Source organism: Canis aureus, chromosome 36 (genome assembly GCF_053574225.1).
Source record: "Canis aureus isolate CA01 chromosome 36, VMU_Caureus_v.1.0, whole genome shotgun sequence".
Taxonomy (NCBI): Eukaryota; Metazoa; Chordata; class Mammalia; order Carnivora; family Canidae; genus Canis; species Canis aureus.
The window spans coordinates 5,537,309-5,552,566 of NC_135646.1; the positions used below are offsets into that span (position 1 = coordinate 5,537,309).

Below are 15,258 nucleotides of genomic sequence, written 5' to 3' on the forward strand. Positions count from 1 at the left end.
CCTCTAGGTGTCCGGAGGGTGGTTCTGCAGGTCCTGCTCGGGCCGGCTTCAGCCAGCACAGGGTGGTGAGGCCTTGGCCTCTGTGCGGTGCAGGAGAGCACAGTCCTTCTCACTTTCCTTGGAGGGAGAGGGCTCCGCCTCCCACAAGATCCCTAAGAGGGGAGAGGCTGTTCCCCAAACACAGCAAGGGCTTCAGATGCTGGGTCATCACAAAGAATGACACAGGTCTCCAATTATCCACCAGAGTCCCTTTATTCTGTATTTTTTCCAAGGATAGTAATGTGGCACGGGGTGGCCTCCTATCTGAGACGGAGACATTGGAAATGATTAAAGTGGCAAAAGCTCAAGGTCCTACAGAAAGTGCGCTGGGTTTCTTCGATCTCCGGGTCCGGCAGCCACCTTCTCCCCCTTCCTGTCTGAGACACGGGCGGTGGCCTGGAATGACTGCGCCTGGGAGAGAGAAGGGGGCGGCTCCCAGGAGGCCGGGCCCAGCTCAGCACTGTCTCGGCTGGAAATGCAGGCTCACCTTCTTATTGGGAACCAGGACGATGCGGGCCAAGCTCTTCACCTCCCCTGTCTCGGGGGCCAGGACCACCTGGTACTGCTGGATCAGCTGGGGGGCAAACACACGTTGGACTTAGAACCTGTGATCCCTACCCACTGCCCTCCCTCCCAGGATCCCTCCCTGCCCGACCTCCCGCTCCTCCCCACACTCTGCACCTGCCCTCCTGGCCCCTCACAGCGCCCCGCCCCCCCCACTCACCCTTGACAGCAGCAGCTGCATCTCCAGCTCTGCAATCCTGCGGCCCAGGCAGGCCCGGACCCCGTAGCCAAAGGGCACGGAGCCAAATGCATGATGGACCCCAGGGGCAGCAAGCTGGCTCTTCCTGAGCCAGCGGTAAGGCTGGAAGCTCTCTGGCTCAGGGAAGATGTCCGGGTCACGGGACACCACATAGTGACAGAACACAAACTGGGTCTGCAGAGCAAGAACGGGCGGCACATGAGTTTAGGGCTACAGGGCGCCCCTGGGAACCCCAGCTCTTCAGCCCCACTCACGTTCTTGGGGAAGAGGAAGCCATTGACTTCAATCTCCTTTTCCGTGATGACCCGGGAGTTTATGGGGACCACAGGGTAGAGGCTGCAGGGAAAAGAAAGTGCAGGTTTGCCTCTGGTCCCCCAGGTCCTTCCTCCCATCCCACCCCTGGCCCTAGCTCCAGCCCACCGGCCTCTACTTCCAACTCTTATCCCTGAGTCCTCCTCCACACAGACCTTGTCCCCTGGGAACCACAACCTACCGCAGGGTCTCCTTAAGAACAGCTTTGAGCAGGGGCATGTGGGCAAAGTCCTTCTGCTGGGGCACCTGCCCGGGGGGCACCACACCCACCACTTCCTTATGCAAAGCAGCCTGGATCTCTGGGTTCTTGGAAAGATGGTACAGGGCCCATGTCATTGTGTTGGATGTCTGGGAGGCAGAGGGAGAGATGAAGTGAGGAGAGATTTCTAGGAAAAGGGCTGGTTAGGTAGTGGGAGGGTGAGCGAGTGTGGCAGAGATAGACACAGGGGCGCATGGGGACTCCACAGCCGGATGAGGACCCACGGGATGGAGAATCGTGCTCTGACAACAAGGATTGGAACGGAGGGAGACCGCACGCAACAAAAGGAAAACAGTCCAACTAAGAAGGTGCTTGAGGTCAAGCTCTCCCCTTAAATTACACCTTAGAAAGATGCGAGGTGAACCTTCTGGCTGTCCGAGAGAGGCTCTGGGGGGCGATGGGATCCCTCTCACAAAAGGACCACTCCCTGCCCGCCTCTGCCGGGCTCAATGACCCCTCCCCTGTTTTCCTTCTAGCTCTACATCTACGATACAGAAAGAGAAGCAGGTACCTGGAGGGACGAAGGTCAAGCTCAGGTGAGGGTAATGGGGAATTGGTTCAGGATAGGAGCTGGGAGCCCCTGGTCTCCTCGCTGGCCCCCCTCACGCACCGTGTCTACACCAGCCAGGAGCAGCTCAGGCAGGCTGCCCATGGCCTCACGAGTACTGAGCTGTCCTCTGGTCAGCAAGAAGTGCAGGTAGCCAGATATCTCGACTTCATCTGGCCCCTTTGTCTGAAGCTGGGTCTCTATCTCCTTGAGTTTCTGATCAATCAGCTTCTTGCCTACAGGGACAGTGGAGAACAAAGGAGGACAAGGTCAAAGTCACGATCACCAAAACCAGGAGGCACTGTGACAGCTGGTAGCATGAGGCAGAAGGTCCTGATGGACCGACCTCGGAACCCCTCCCCGTCCCCCCACCCCACCGCCACTTCCTTCCCTGGCTTCCTCACCAAAAGAGAAGATGGTGTTCCAGCCATCCAGGTAGCGCTTCCAGAAAGGCAGTAGGGGCCGGGTCCACTTGGGGAGGAAGGTGACATAGACTGAGTTCTGGAACATGAGCCCGACAGATCTGACGAAGGCCACCGTGTCCTGGGGGATGGGGCGCTCCAGGCAGCCAATACGTTTCTCAAACAGGATGTAGCAAATAGCTGGCAGTGCACAGATGCCGTCACAGGAGGCAGTGTCGCGACGCCCAGAATCCAGGGGGCTGGAGGGGTGGGGGGCACAGCCTGCCTCTGACCCAGGTCCACCCCAGCCCCTCTCCCAACAAGGGTACCTTCCAAGGCAAAGTAGTAGAATTGGTGAGCCATGTCGGACACTTGGTTCCCGGAGGGGCTCTCTGCCAACAGCTGGCTCAGGTGGGCCATGAAGTCGTCGACCACCTCATTCAAAGCATCAGTGTACAGCGCAGCCTCACTCGGCTTCAGCATCCGCTGGTTCAGAGCGTGGCGCAGCTGGTACCAGTGGTGTCCTTCGCTATGGAGAGTGGAGGAACCACGCTCTTGTGAGTGGCTGATGGCGGTTGCATTAGATGGTACCTTCCCCCTGCCCCAAGACCCCAAGAGAGCCTAGGAAAATCTCAGACCCCTAGCTTTAGAATTATAGAATCATTGAACTTCAAAGAACAGAATGTTCAAATCACAAAACATCAGACTCCCGCTGCAGCATCATGGAAGTGAGTCAAGGTGGGCATTCGGAGCCAGGCTACCCAAGGTCAAAACGCACGTCTGACAATCACTGGGTGACCTTAGGCAGGTGAAGTGTCTTAACTCCTCTGTGCCTCAGTATTCCCTTTGGTAAAATGGGAATAATAAGCGTGCCGATCTTAGTAGGGTTGTTCGAACAATCCCGGTGCTTAGATCAGAGCCTGGCACATGGTGAACACTTAAGGAATGTTGACTATGACTATCTTAGGATGGTACAACTCCAGAATCTTCCTTATGTGAAATGAGGAAGAACTGAAATGGTTCCAGTCCTTCTGTGTGGAGGATGAGGAGTAAAGGAGGAGCAAATTAGGGTTCCTGGGAAACTGAAATTCTGGACCTTCATGCTCTGCTTTGGCTCAGTGAGCCAAGGGGACAGGGAGACCCACCAGGCTGATGCCCTAGGCCCTCTTGCTACAGTCATCCAGTAAGGGGGTGGGTCCCCATCCTGGGACAGAGATGTTCCGAGGGTGGGAACGTGCTTCCCACAGTGGGGGCTTCATGTCCAGGGACTGTCCCCACCCACAGCTGTCCCCCAAATCTGTTACCTTTCCTAAGCAAGCTGGGCATGGATCAATTTTTTTAAAAGCCAGTCGCAGAGTAATAAGCACAACATGGCCCAATTTTAGGAAGAAGAAAGGAAACCTTATAGGCCCATATGTATATTCTCATGTTTCCACATAAAGTAGGGAAGAGCACCCACCAAACTGTCAGGATTACTTAGAAGAATGGGATGGGAGTGGGTGGTGGGAGACAATATTGTATGATTGGACTTTTTACAATAAGTATTACTTTTGAATTTTAAAAACCGATAAGGTATTTTAAAAAGAAAGATCTTAAAAAGGCTTATAGCAAGAATCAGGATTTTCTTTAAATTTTAGAGAAGTATTTACTTAAATGAACCTCAAACCCCAGGAGTTTTCTTTATTATGTTGGCAAAAGTTGCAAAAAGGTGAACTAAAAGTGTTGCTGAAAAAGAAATGAAAACCAGAATAGAGTCATTTATTGGAACTTGAGATTGTGTGTGCTTCTCCAGGAGTAAAAAATTCTCCCAATAGTAGCAATCAGATTTGCAGAACTTGAATGAGTCCATTTATGTGTTCGTTAAAATATTTCCTGGGAAAACAATGCTTCTTAAAATGAGATTTAAAAAAAAAAATATATATATATATGTTGAGACAAAACTTATCATTGGTTAGCAAAATAGCTTTAAAATACATATATATGGTATAATATAATTAGGAAACTAGCTGTAAAGTAGGAAACTACAAATAGATACATAGGGGTGTACATAATATTCAGCTCCAATTCTAAAATTTGAGCCATCAGCTCAACTGGTAGCCTGACCTGGCAAAAACCTAAGACCCAAATCTAGCCCTCAGGGCCAGACATCAAATTAAAGAGGTCTGGAAGGACAGATACTAGATTTTCTTCACCTAACTTTGAATAAAGGCCTCACTCATTGTTGCAGTTCTGAAACTGTCCACCTGTGAAGGAACCATAAAAAAGAAAAAAAACATGCAATGGGAGAATGAACATTTAGGCATCAAAGATAGACGAAATGCACCTTCCAACTCGTCTGCTTCCTTTTCAAAAGTATTAAGGCATTGAGCTCTTAAATTCCAGAATCAGAGATCGATTCCACCACTCATGAGTGGCAAGTGATGCAAAAAACTCTCTAGGCTTCAGTTTCTTCATCTATAAATGGGGATAATCACAGTATCTAGCTCATGGGCTTGTTGTGAGAATTAAATGAAATAATAAATATAAAGAGACTGGCCTGATACTTGGCATATTATAAACACACACTTGGCTATTATCATTGGTGCTGCTATTACAACCATCACCAGGATCAGCTTCAATCCCTTAAGAAATGATGAAAGCATGAGATGTCAAGCAACTAAGGAAAACAAAAGTTCTTCATTATTTTTGAAGTTCTGTTAACATACTACAGCAAAATGAAACCTGTAATAGGTTGAAAGAGGTGATGGCGATTAAAGAGTGCACCTATCCTGCTGAACACTGAGTAATGTATAGAATTGTCCAATCACTATAGTATACATCTGAAACTAATATAACACTATGTTAACTGTACTGGAATGAAAACAAAAAACAATTTAAAAAAAACCTATAATATACCCAGTTACAACCTATAGCATTGGGATGGTTCATCACCAATGATTCTCAATGATTTGCCTCAGTTGGCCTATGTGCACATAACACATTCAGCCCATCCTCAAATACATCACTGCCAAAATTATTTTGGGTTTAACTTCAAAGCTGCAGCCTACATCTGTCCCTGTGTATGAAGAGTATCTATGAAAGTTATATCCCATAACAAACCTATAATAAATAATTTGGGAAATATTTTTAAAATTAAAGTCAGCCTTCCTAACTAATGTGGTGACAATGTTTTCTCAACTATAAACAAGTATGTCCTATTATGATTCAAGTTGGCATATTTTCAACCATAATGTAGAATAATGGATCTGGAAAGGCACTAGAGATAGCTTGGAGATATTCTACCCCAAACTTCCCATTTTACATTTATTCCTTTGTTCAAAGTCATAGTCTATTAATGGAAAAATAATGTATGGTCCTAATCACTCTTTCTAGACTGAGTATCAGGATCAGAGGATGCAGCGAAAATCCTCTCTGCTCATTATCCACAGGTTTCCCAATGCCACTGTCCTTGGGCCTGGCCCTCTGAGGCCTTGTACCAGTCCCTTCAGGCCCCAGCTCACGTGGTGAAGGGCCCATAAGCCAGGCCCTGCTGGTCCCGATGCTCCTTCCATAGTTCCATGTCGTTCCGTACTGGGTACTTGCCCTCTTGCCGCATCACTTGCTCCAGGAGGGGGGCACTGGCCAGGTTCACATGGGTCTGGGGCCCTGCGTGGGTTACCCACATTGGACCATACTTGGCCTTGTTCAGCACCTGTGGGGTTCAACCAAAGCTGAATAACCATGGCCTATCCAGGCAGGTATTTACTAGAGAGGACATGGGAATGGGGAGTATCCATTAGTCACATCAAAGCAAATGGGCTGGGCAAAAGTGAATTGTATAGGAGGTGGGCACTTGGATGGCCTGTGAGAACACTGCAAAAAATGGGTACACAGGAGTTAGAATACTGAGACAATGAGTGTCTGGCAAAACTGGGGAAGTTGTCCTTGGAGAAATGAAATTTTAGAAAAATGGGATATGTGGCAAACTGGGATATGTTTTGAGGTATAGATACTTGGGGTCCAAGGTTTTAAAGAAATTAAACCTTTACTAAGGTTTAGTAGAGTGCCCACTGTTCCTTCATAGAAGCATTTAAACCTAAGGCAGCTTGCTGTCAGTGAGATAAAGATAAATATCTCCTGTAATCAATAAGAAAAAAAGAAACACAATAGAAACTCCAGGAAAAAAAAGAAGCTGAATGACAGAAAGTCAGGATTCAAATATGAAGTACACTAATGTGGTATGAATTCTTTTTATCTTTAAAAAATACTTTATGAGTGGCCCAGGTGGCTCAGCGGTTTAGTGCCGCCTTCAGCTCAGGGCCTGATCCTGGAGACCCGGGATGGAGTCCCATGTCAGGCTGCCTGCATGGAGCCTGCTTCTCCCTCTGCCTGTGTCTCTGCCTCTCTCTCTCTCTCTCTCTCTCTCTGTGTGTCTCTCATGAATGAATAAATAAAATCTTTAAAAATATTTTATGTATTTATTTGAGAGACAGTGCATGCACAAGTGGGAGGGACAGAGGGAGAGAGAAAATCTCAAGCAGACTCTATGCTGAACACAGAGCCCAAGGAGGGGCTAGATCTCAGGACCTGGAGATCATGACCTGAGACAAAACCAAGAGTTAGAGATTTAACAAACTGCACCACCTAGGTGCCCTGGTATGAATTTTTTTTAATGAAAAATTCATTAGCTGTGTTAAGTAATGTAACTCTCAAATATTTTTTTAAGATTTTATTTATTTTTTATTTTTATTTATACACAGAGAGAGAGAGGCAGAGACACAGGCAGAGGGAGAAGCAGGCTCCATGCAGGGAGCCCAACGTGGGACTTGATCCCGGGACTCCAGAATCACACCCTGGGCTGAAGGCAGTGCTAAACTGCTGAGCCACCCGGGCTGCCCAACTCTCAAATATTTTATCTTAGAATTTCTAAATCACTTGACAATTGATACCCACAGCATCTATTTAATTGACATCCGTATAATGTTCTTATAGTTGTTGAAAATGAGGGGGAAAATAAATATATCTTGAGTTTGGGGGTAAAACTCAAGAAGAACTCACAAATACTGAGATTAAATTCACTGGCTAAGTTACACCTACAAATTTAAAGAATATGAAATAAAGTGGCTTCCCGGGTACTCCATCTTTCCTAAACTGTTACTGAAAAGATTTTAAGATGATCAGAATCTGCTCCAGTACAGAAATTAGACCAAAGGGTTTCTGTAAAAGACGTGTTAAAATTATAGAGAAGAGATCTTTCAATCAAATTATAGAAGGAAGCTTCATCCAACTCCTGGTCCAGAAAAACAGCAATCTTACTGGGTTTTACTAACTAAATTCTCCTAGGACCAATGTGACCTGATTGCCTACAATATATTACCCAGTTGCCCAGAATCCACCTTTTGTCAGTTCCCAGGAAAACAGCCTTGATTGACCCCCAACATCTTTTTAGCTTTGTTTCCCACTCCTACCTCCCAGTAATGCCTGCCAGTGCAGTATGGTTTTTTGTTTTGTTTTGTTTTTGTAGTATGGTTTTGAACAGATGGTTATTGTAAACTACAGTGATTCTTGGAGAGAAGCAGGTATAGTCATACATTGCTGGTGGGAGCCTAAAAATGGCACAAACCTACATGGAGGACAATTTATTAATATTTATAAAAATTACAAATCCATTACAATCCATAAACAAAGTATGGGATGTCTGCATAATGGAACACTATGTTACCTTAAAAGAGGATGAAGCAGCTCCTGTGTAGTAATATGGAAAGATGGGTTGTAATATGGAAAGATAAATAGATAACCAAGGTAGATTGTTCAATGGAAAAGTGTGATATCTTCTGTCTAAGAAAGGGGGACCAAATAAGAATATACAGCATTTACTTTTGCTTTGATAAAGAAACACTGTGTTGATGCATCAGAAACTAATTAAAATGACCACCTATGGGTGGGTGGAGGAGACAGCAGGGAGAGGCAAGACTGCATGATGTATATCTTGTCATATTATTTTGAGTTTTGAACTATGAGAATGAATTCAAAAATTTTTTTAATCTAAAAGGAAAAAAAGAAAGTGTCTGGTGAAACATCGAGTCACCTGCCATTATCAGGTAATTCCAGAAAGCAAGAAAGGCTTGTAAAACCTCTCCTTAGACCTATAAGTGGGCCCTAGCTTTATTCACTTTGTTTATTTCTCTTAAAGTTTCCATTTTGTAAAAGTACTTATACGGGGGCACCTGGGTGGCCCAGTTGGTTAAGTGCCCAACTCTTGATTTGGGCTCAAGTCATGATCTTAGGGTTGTGGGGTCGAGCCTCACCTTGGGATCTACAATGACATGGTGTCTGCTTGGGATTCTCTCCCTCTCCCTCTGCACACTCCCTCTCTCCATCTCATTTAAAAAAAAAAGTGAAAGTACTTACAGGCCTGTTTTTCTGTACTGAATTCCTTAGGAGAATTATCCTAAATATAAGTTTTTTTTTTCTAAATATAAGTTTTAATTTGTGTTTCCAGTTGGTTTATTTAAGATATTAATGACATAATAATAGTTAATATCTCCATGGAGCTTAGCATAAACTGGACACTGTTCAAAGCACTTTGCTTATTTTAGAAATTCAGTCCTCACTACAGCTGTATGAGGGGGGTATAACCTTATGACAATTTTATAGACGAGGGAACTTAGGCCCAAGGAAGTTGGCCAGGGTCACTTTACTGGGAAGTAGAAGAGTCAGAATTCAAACTCAGACCACCTAAATGGAGGTCATGCTCTCAACCACTTACTCTGTTGATCCCTGAGAAAACTATGTCCTACTAAACAGAAATAAACTTAGGCCCTTGAAAAATATGTACTATTTAAAACCAACATAACTATGCAATAAATCAGGGTTCCTCACTGCCCTGTTGACATTTGGGGCTGGATGATTATTTGTTGTGGTGGACTGTCCTGTGCATTGTAGGATGTTTAGCAGTATTCTTGGACTTTACTCACTAGTATCTCCCTGCACTCCAAGTTGTGACAATCCAAAATGTCCCTGGGGGAGGGGGGAGGCAATATTGTGGAGGTTGAGAACCTCTACAATAACTCCAACCTTTTTGTTGTTGTTGTTGGTGATTTATTTGTTGCTGTTTTGTTTTGTAACCCCAACCTTTTAATACGACTCTAATTCTTTAATTTTAGAAGACTTTTCTCAAGAAACAGTTTTGAACATTTTGAACAGTCTTCTCATTTTGAAGAAATACTTATCTAAAGTTTGGGGTTTTTTCCCTTGTGTTAAGTTCAAATACAATTACATGCCACAGTTATATAAAAATGCAAATAGTAGTTATCTCTGAGTCATGGTTCATAGATAGGTTACTTCCTTCTTTACACTGTGATTTGTTTTTCAGATTTTCTACCGTGATCTTGTAATCAGGAAAAAAAAGTTATAAGACTAAGGAAATAACCATTTACTTGGGGACCAGGTTCTTCTCTGGAATCCAAAGCCTTTGGCACCTCTTCCTGGCTGTCAGTTTGCAGGTTTCTGAGATGTTTTTCCCTTTGCATAGGCCATGCTTTATTCCTCTTCCTTCATATTCCTCTTCTCAGTTTACTCAGTGGAACTTAACTAGGATCTATTTATGTAAGAACTTATTTTAGAAAGACACCAGAATACTTGCTGAAAGAGTGTGCTGTGTCTGTGAACCTACCATTAGGCTGTAACCTGAGCCAGTTAGAGAGCCCAAGGTTCTCAGATAGATCCTGTCCAAGTGCCACTTTGCAGAACACAGTCCCCTAGGGATCATCTTCCAGGATGAATGGGAGGGGTAGCTTCCACCAAGTGAGATTCTGAAGGGGGAGAAGGATGAATTCACTCAACATTCATTTATTGAGCTTGTATTCTGTTCCTCCTATACTGATCTTGGGCTGGAAATACAACTGTGAGCACAGCAGGAATGCCTACCCTTAGAGAGTTTACATCTTAGTGCATGAGCACCCAGTTGAGATTGACCACATATGCTTATAAATTGCTCCCTAATTATGTCTTGTATCTTCCACTAGATTGAAAATCTTTGAGGGCAGGGACGATGTCATACTTCTTTGTTGCCTCCCATATTGCTTGACATATCACAAGGCACATTTTAGACACTTAATATTTAGCAGTTGTTAATGAGTCAGGTGGAGAAAAAAAGTTGCAGACAATGCTGTTTGCAGACAGAAACAAAGACAGACAGAAAGAAAGTGAGGAAGGAGATTCACAGGAAACTGATACACAGCGGCTCCAAAGGAGTGGGCATTTGTTGTAAAAGCCTGGAAGAATAATCCAAAAAGGAAATTAAGAAAATAATTCCATTTAGAATTGTATCTGTTCTGGACTGAATATTTGTATTTTGGGGGATTCATATGGTGAAGCCTTAGCCCCCCCAGTGTGGCTGAATTTAGAAATGGGGCCTCTAAGAAAGTAAGATTAAATGAATAATTAAGATTAAATAAGAGTGAGTCCCTGATCCAATAGGATTAGTGTCCTCATAAGAAGAGACATTAGAGAACGTTCTCTCTCTCTGACTGCATGTAGACACCAAGAAAGGGCATGTGAGGACATAGGGAAGAGGTGGCTGTCTACAAGCCAGAAAGAAAGCTGTCACCAGAAACCAACCATGCTGGCACCCTAATCTCAGACTTCTAGCCTCCAGAACTGTGAGAAAATAAATTTATATTATTCAAGACACCCATATTTTGGTATCTTATTATTATCTGTCATATTTTGTGATAGCAGCCAGAGAAGACTAATACATAGCATTCAAAAGAATAAAATACTTGGAAATAAATTTAGCCAAAGAGGTGAAACACTTGTATACTGAAAGCTACAAAGCATTGCTGAAAGAAATTAAAGCACTAGAAAAATGGAAAGATATCCCATGTTCATGGATAGGGAGACTTAATATTGTTAAAATGGAGTACTCCCCAAAGTCTACAGATGCAATCCAATCTTCACCAAAATGCCAATCACCTTTTCTGTAGAAATAGAAAAATCAACCCTAAAATTTATATGGAATCACGAAAGGCCCTGACTAGCCAAAATTTATATATATATATATATATATATATATATATATAAATTCTATATATATAAAATATATATATAAAGTTGGAGGTTTTACACTTCCTAATTTTAAAACCTGTTACAAGGCTACAATAATCAAAACAGTGTGGCAGTAGCATAAGGATACACAGACCAATGGACAAGAACTGACAGTTCACCCTCTACGGTGAATTGATTTTTATACAGTGCCAAGACCATTCAGTGGGAAGAAAGAACAGTCTCATCAACAAATGATGCTGGAACAACTAGAGAACCAAGTGCAAAAGAATGAAGTTGGACTACTACCTCACTTCCTATACAAAGATTAACTCAAAATGGGCCAATAAACTAAATAAAAGAGCTAAAACTATAAAAACCCTTACAACAAAACACAGAGGTGAGTGTTCATGACCTTGGATTTGACAATGGATTCTTAGATTTGATGCTAAAAGCATGAGCAATAAAAGAAAAAAAAAAGGGCTGCCCCGGTGGCGCAGCGGTTTGGCGCCGCCTGCAGCCTGGGGTGTGATCCTGGAGACCCGGGATCGAGTCCCACATCGGGCTCCCTCCGTGGAGCCTGCTTCTCCCTCTGTCTGTGTCTCTGCCCCTCTCTCTGTGTCTATGAATAAAAAAATAAAATCTTTAAAAAAAAAAAGATAAATAGGACTTCATAAAGATTTAAAATATTTGCACATCAAAAGATATTATCAAGAATGTGAAAAGATGGGCAGCTCTGGTGGCTCAGCGGTTTAGCGTCACCTTCAGCCCAGGGCCTGATCCTGGAGACCGGGATGGAGTCCCTGCATCGGGCTCCCTGCATGGAGCATGCTTCTCCCTCTGCCTGTGTCTCTGCCTCTCTCTCTCTTTCTCTGTGTGTTTGTCTCTCATGAATGAATAAATAAAATCTTAAAAAAAAAAAAGAATGTGAAAAGATAATCAATGGAATGGGAAAAAATTGCAAATCATATATTTGATGAGAATTTAATAACTAGGCTATACAAAGAAGAAAAAAACTTAAAAATAAGAAGATAGTTCAACTTGAAAATGGTCATTTCTTCAAAGAAGGCATAAGAAATGGCCAATAAGCACATGAAAAGACATTCAACACCATTGGTCATTAAGGAAATACAAATCAACATCACAATAAGACACCATTTCACACCCACTAGGATAGCTTTAACCCCCCCCCCAAAAAAAACAGAAAATAACAAGTTTTTGGTGAGCATGTGGAGAAATCGAAACCCTTGTACATTGCTGATGGAATTGTAAAAATGGTACAGATGCTATGGAAAACGACTTGGCAGGTCCCAAAAAGTTAAATACTGAATTACCATATGATCCAGCAATTCCATGGCTAAGTATATGCCCAAGAGAAAGGAAAACATATGCCACACAGACTTGGACACAAATGTTTATAGCAGCATTATTCATAATAGTCGAAAGGTGGAAACAACCCAAATGTCATCAATTGATGAATGGATAAGCAAATTGTGGTTTATACATAAAATGGAATATTTTTCAGCCATAAAAAGGAACAAAGTAAAAAAAAAAAAGGAACAAAGTATGATACATGCTACAACTTGGATGAACCTTAAAAACATGTGCTAAGTGAAAAAAGACACAAAAGGTCATATCCCTTATGATTCTTTTTTTTTTTTTTTTTTTTAAGTAGGCTCCATGCCAGCATGGAGCCCAACACTGGGCTTGAACTCATGACCCTTAGGTGAAGACCGGAGCTGAGATGAAGAGTCAGATAAGCCACTCCGGTGCCCCTGTATGATCCTTTTTTTGTGATTTAACTACATAGGCAAATCCATAGACATAGAAAGCAGATTAATGATTATCAAGGGGCGATAGGAGAGAGGAATGAGGAGAGATTAATTGGTGACAGGCTGTTTTTCTGGGATATTGAAAAAGTTTCGAAATTAGGGAGAGGGAATGGTTTCATAATACTGAGAATATACTAAATGCCACTGAATTGTACACTTTGAAATGTATTGTGTGATTTTCTCCTAAAACAAAACAAACAAACAAAAAAGCCTAGAAGTTTGTGGTATTTAAAACATCCAGGGGCGCTGGGTGGCTCAGATGGTAAAGCAATGGACTCTTGGTTTTGGCTCAGGTCATGATCTATCGGTGGTGAGATAAAGCCCCATGTTGGGCTCCAGGCTGAGCATGAGATCCTGCTTGGGATTCTTCTCTCTTTCTTCTCCCTCTGCCCCTGCACCCCTCTAGTGTGCATGCTCAGTCTCTCTCTCAACAAACAAGCAAACAAACCAAACAAACAAAAACCTCCAGAGGGGCGCCTGGGTGGCTCAGTTGGTTGAGCGTCTGACTCTTGATCTCAGCCCAGGTCTTGATCTCAAGGTCATGAATTCAGGCTGTTGGAATCCGCGCTGGGTGTGGAGCCTACTTTAAATTAAAAAAAAAAAAAAAAAAGCCTCCAGAACCTCCGCAAGAACCTGCTGTGAACAAAAAATAGCCCCTCAGAAAAGAACAGAAAGAAGCTAAGAAATGCTCCCTCGAGTTGGTTCTTCTTTGGCTCCATGATTTTCTCTCTTGTACATAAAGGAGGAAAGAGAACTGGGCCGACCTTTCCTTTCTGCTATTAGCTCCTAACCCAAGACTAAACATCAAGCTTTGAGGGGTATTTGTTGGTCTGTTTATTTGTTCCAGGAAGAACACAGTGGCAGTGTCTGAGAATGCCCTCTGTTGTTCAAAACTACTGTGTTTACAACTGTCCTAGAGGACAACTTGGCAGGCGATACATATCAAAGCCCTGAACAAAATCTTTTAACAACAATTCCATTTTGGGATTTATTCTACGGAACTAATTCAGGATTGGCATGATATTTAGCAATAGACATATTTATCAAAGCTTGATACATAAAAAAATCTAAATATGTAACAGTAAGGCTGATTCACCAGCAAATTCTGGTGAAGCTATACGCTAGAATGCTATTCAGCCATTAAAAAGATGTTATAGAAGTGTTTGTTGATATAAAGGTATGCATATTTATTTTTAATAAAGGGTGGGTTACAAAAGAGAGCATATGGCATGCTTTCATTTTAAAAAAACATATATATGTCGATGACACACATGGGGGAAAGTGTGGGAATCTATTCACCAAGGATAAGCAACCAGGGATAATGATTCCTCACCACTAAGATCATGTGTGTATTAATGAATTCATTTTACAAATGTTTTTTTGTTTTTTTTTTAATATTTTCTTTTTTTTTAAAATTTATTTATGATTGATATTCACCAAGGATAAGCAACCAGGGATAATGATTCCTCACCACTAAGATCATGTGTGTATTAATGAATTCATTTTACAAATGTTTTTTTGTTTTTTTTTTAATATTTTCTTTTTTTTTTTAATTTATTTATGATAGTCACACAGAGAGAGAGAGAGAGGCAGAGACACAGGCAGAGGGAGAAGCAGGCTCCATGCACCGGGAGCCCGACGTGGGATTCGATCCTGGGTCTCCAGGATCGCGCCCTGGGCCAAAGGCAGGCGCCAAACCGCTGCGCCACCCAGGGATCCCTCATTTTACAAATGTTTATCAAGCACCTCATGTGTACAAGACACTGTGACATGTGCAGGGTTTGGAGATTACAGAAGCTTGGGATTTTCTTCTTTTTATGTCTTTATATTTTCTGATCTCCCTACAATAAACACGTATCTCTGTGGACAAAATATTGTTTAATATCCTGCAAATTACGTCAGCCACATCAAAATGACGTTGTCTCCCTCGGGTGGTACGCAGTCATAAATAATTAGCACGTAACTCATATTTACGTGATTTTTCAAAAAAACAAGAGCAATTTTTATAGGAAAAAAGTGCCTGTTTCTCTGTCATGTGTTTTTATCTCATCCACTGCTGGCAGGATCAGTGGAGGGATCAG

The 15,258-nt window shown here is 42.9% G+C and overlaps 1 protein-coding gene across 2 annotated transcripts in view; it reads right to left on the bottom strand.

The window, feature by feature from the left end:
• Positions 1-228: 228 nt before the first annotated feature.
• Positions 229-15,258, bottom strand: part of CYP27A1 (cytochrome P450 family 27 subfamily A member 1) — a 35,805-nt gene continuing 20,775 nt past the window's right edge. The window contains exons 2-10 of one of the 2 annotated variants that reach the window (XM_077885604.1): positions 9,976-10,114; positions 5,822-6,012; positions 2,651-2,850; positions 2,325-2,522; positions 1,984-2,156; positions 1,296-1,462; positions 1,057-1,138; positions 764-976; positions 229-613 (exon numbers count right to left, since the gene is read on the bottom strand). In XM_077885604.1, coding sequence (XP_077741730.1) covers positions 494-613; positions 764-976; positions 1,057-1,138; positions 1,296-1,462; positions 1,984-2,156; positions 2,325-2,522; positions 2,651-2,850; positions 5,822-6,012; positions 9,976-10,071 — 1,440 coding nt within the window. In that variant the 5' untranslated portion in view covers positions 10,072-10,114 and the 3' untranslated portion in view covers positions 229-493. The remainder of the gene's footprint in view (positions 614-763; positions 977-1,056; positions 1,139-1,295; positions 1,463-1,983; positions 2,157-2,324; positions 2,523-2,650; positions 2,851-5,821; positions 6,013-9,975; positions 10,115-15,258) is intronic. The other variant, XM_077885606.1, reaches the window with a different exon arrangement.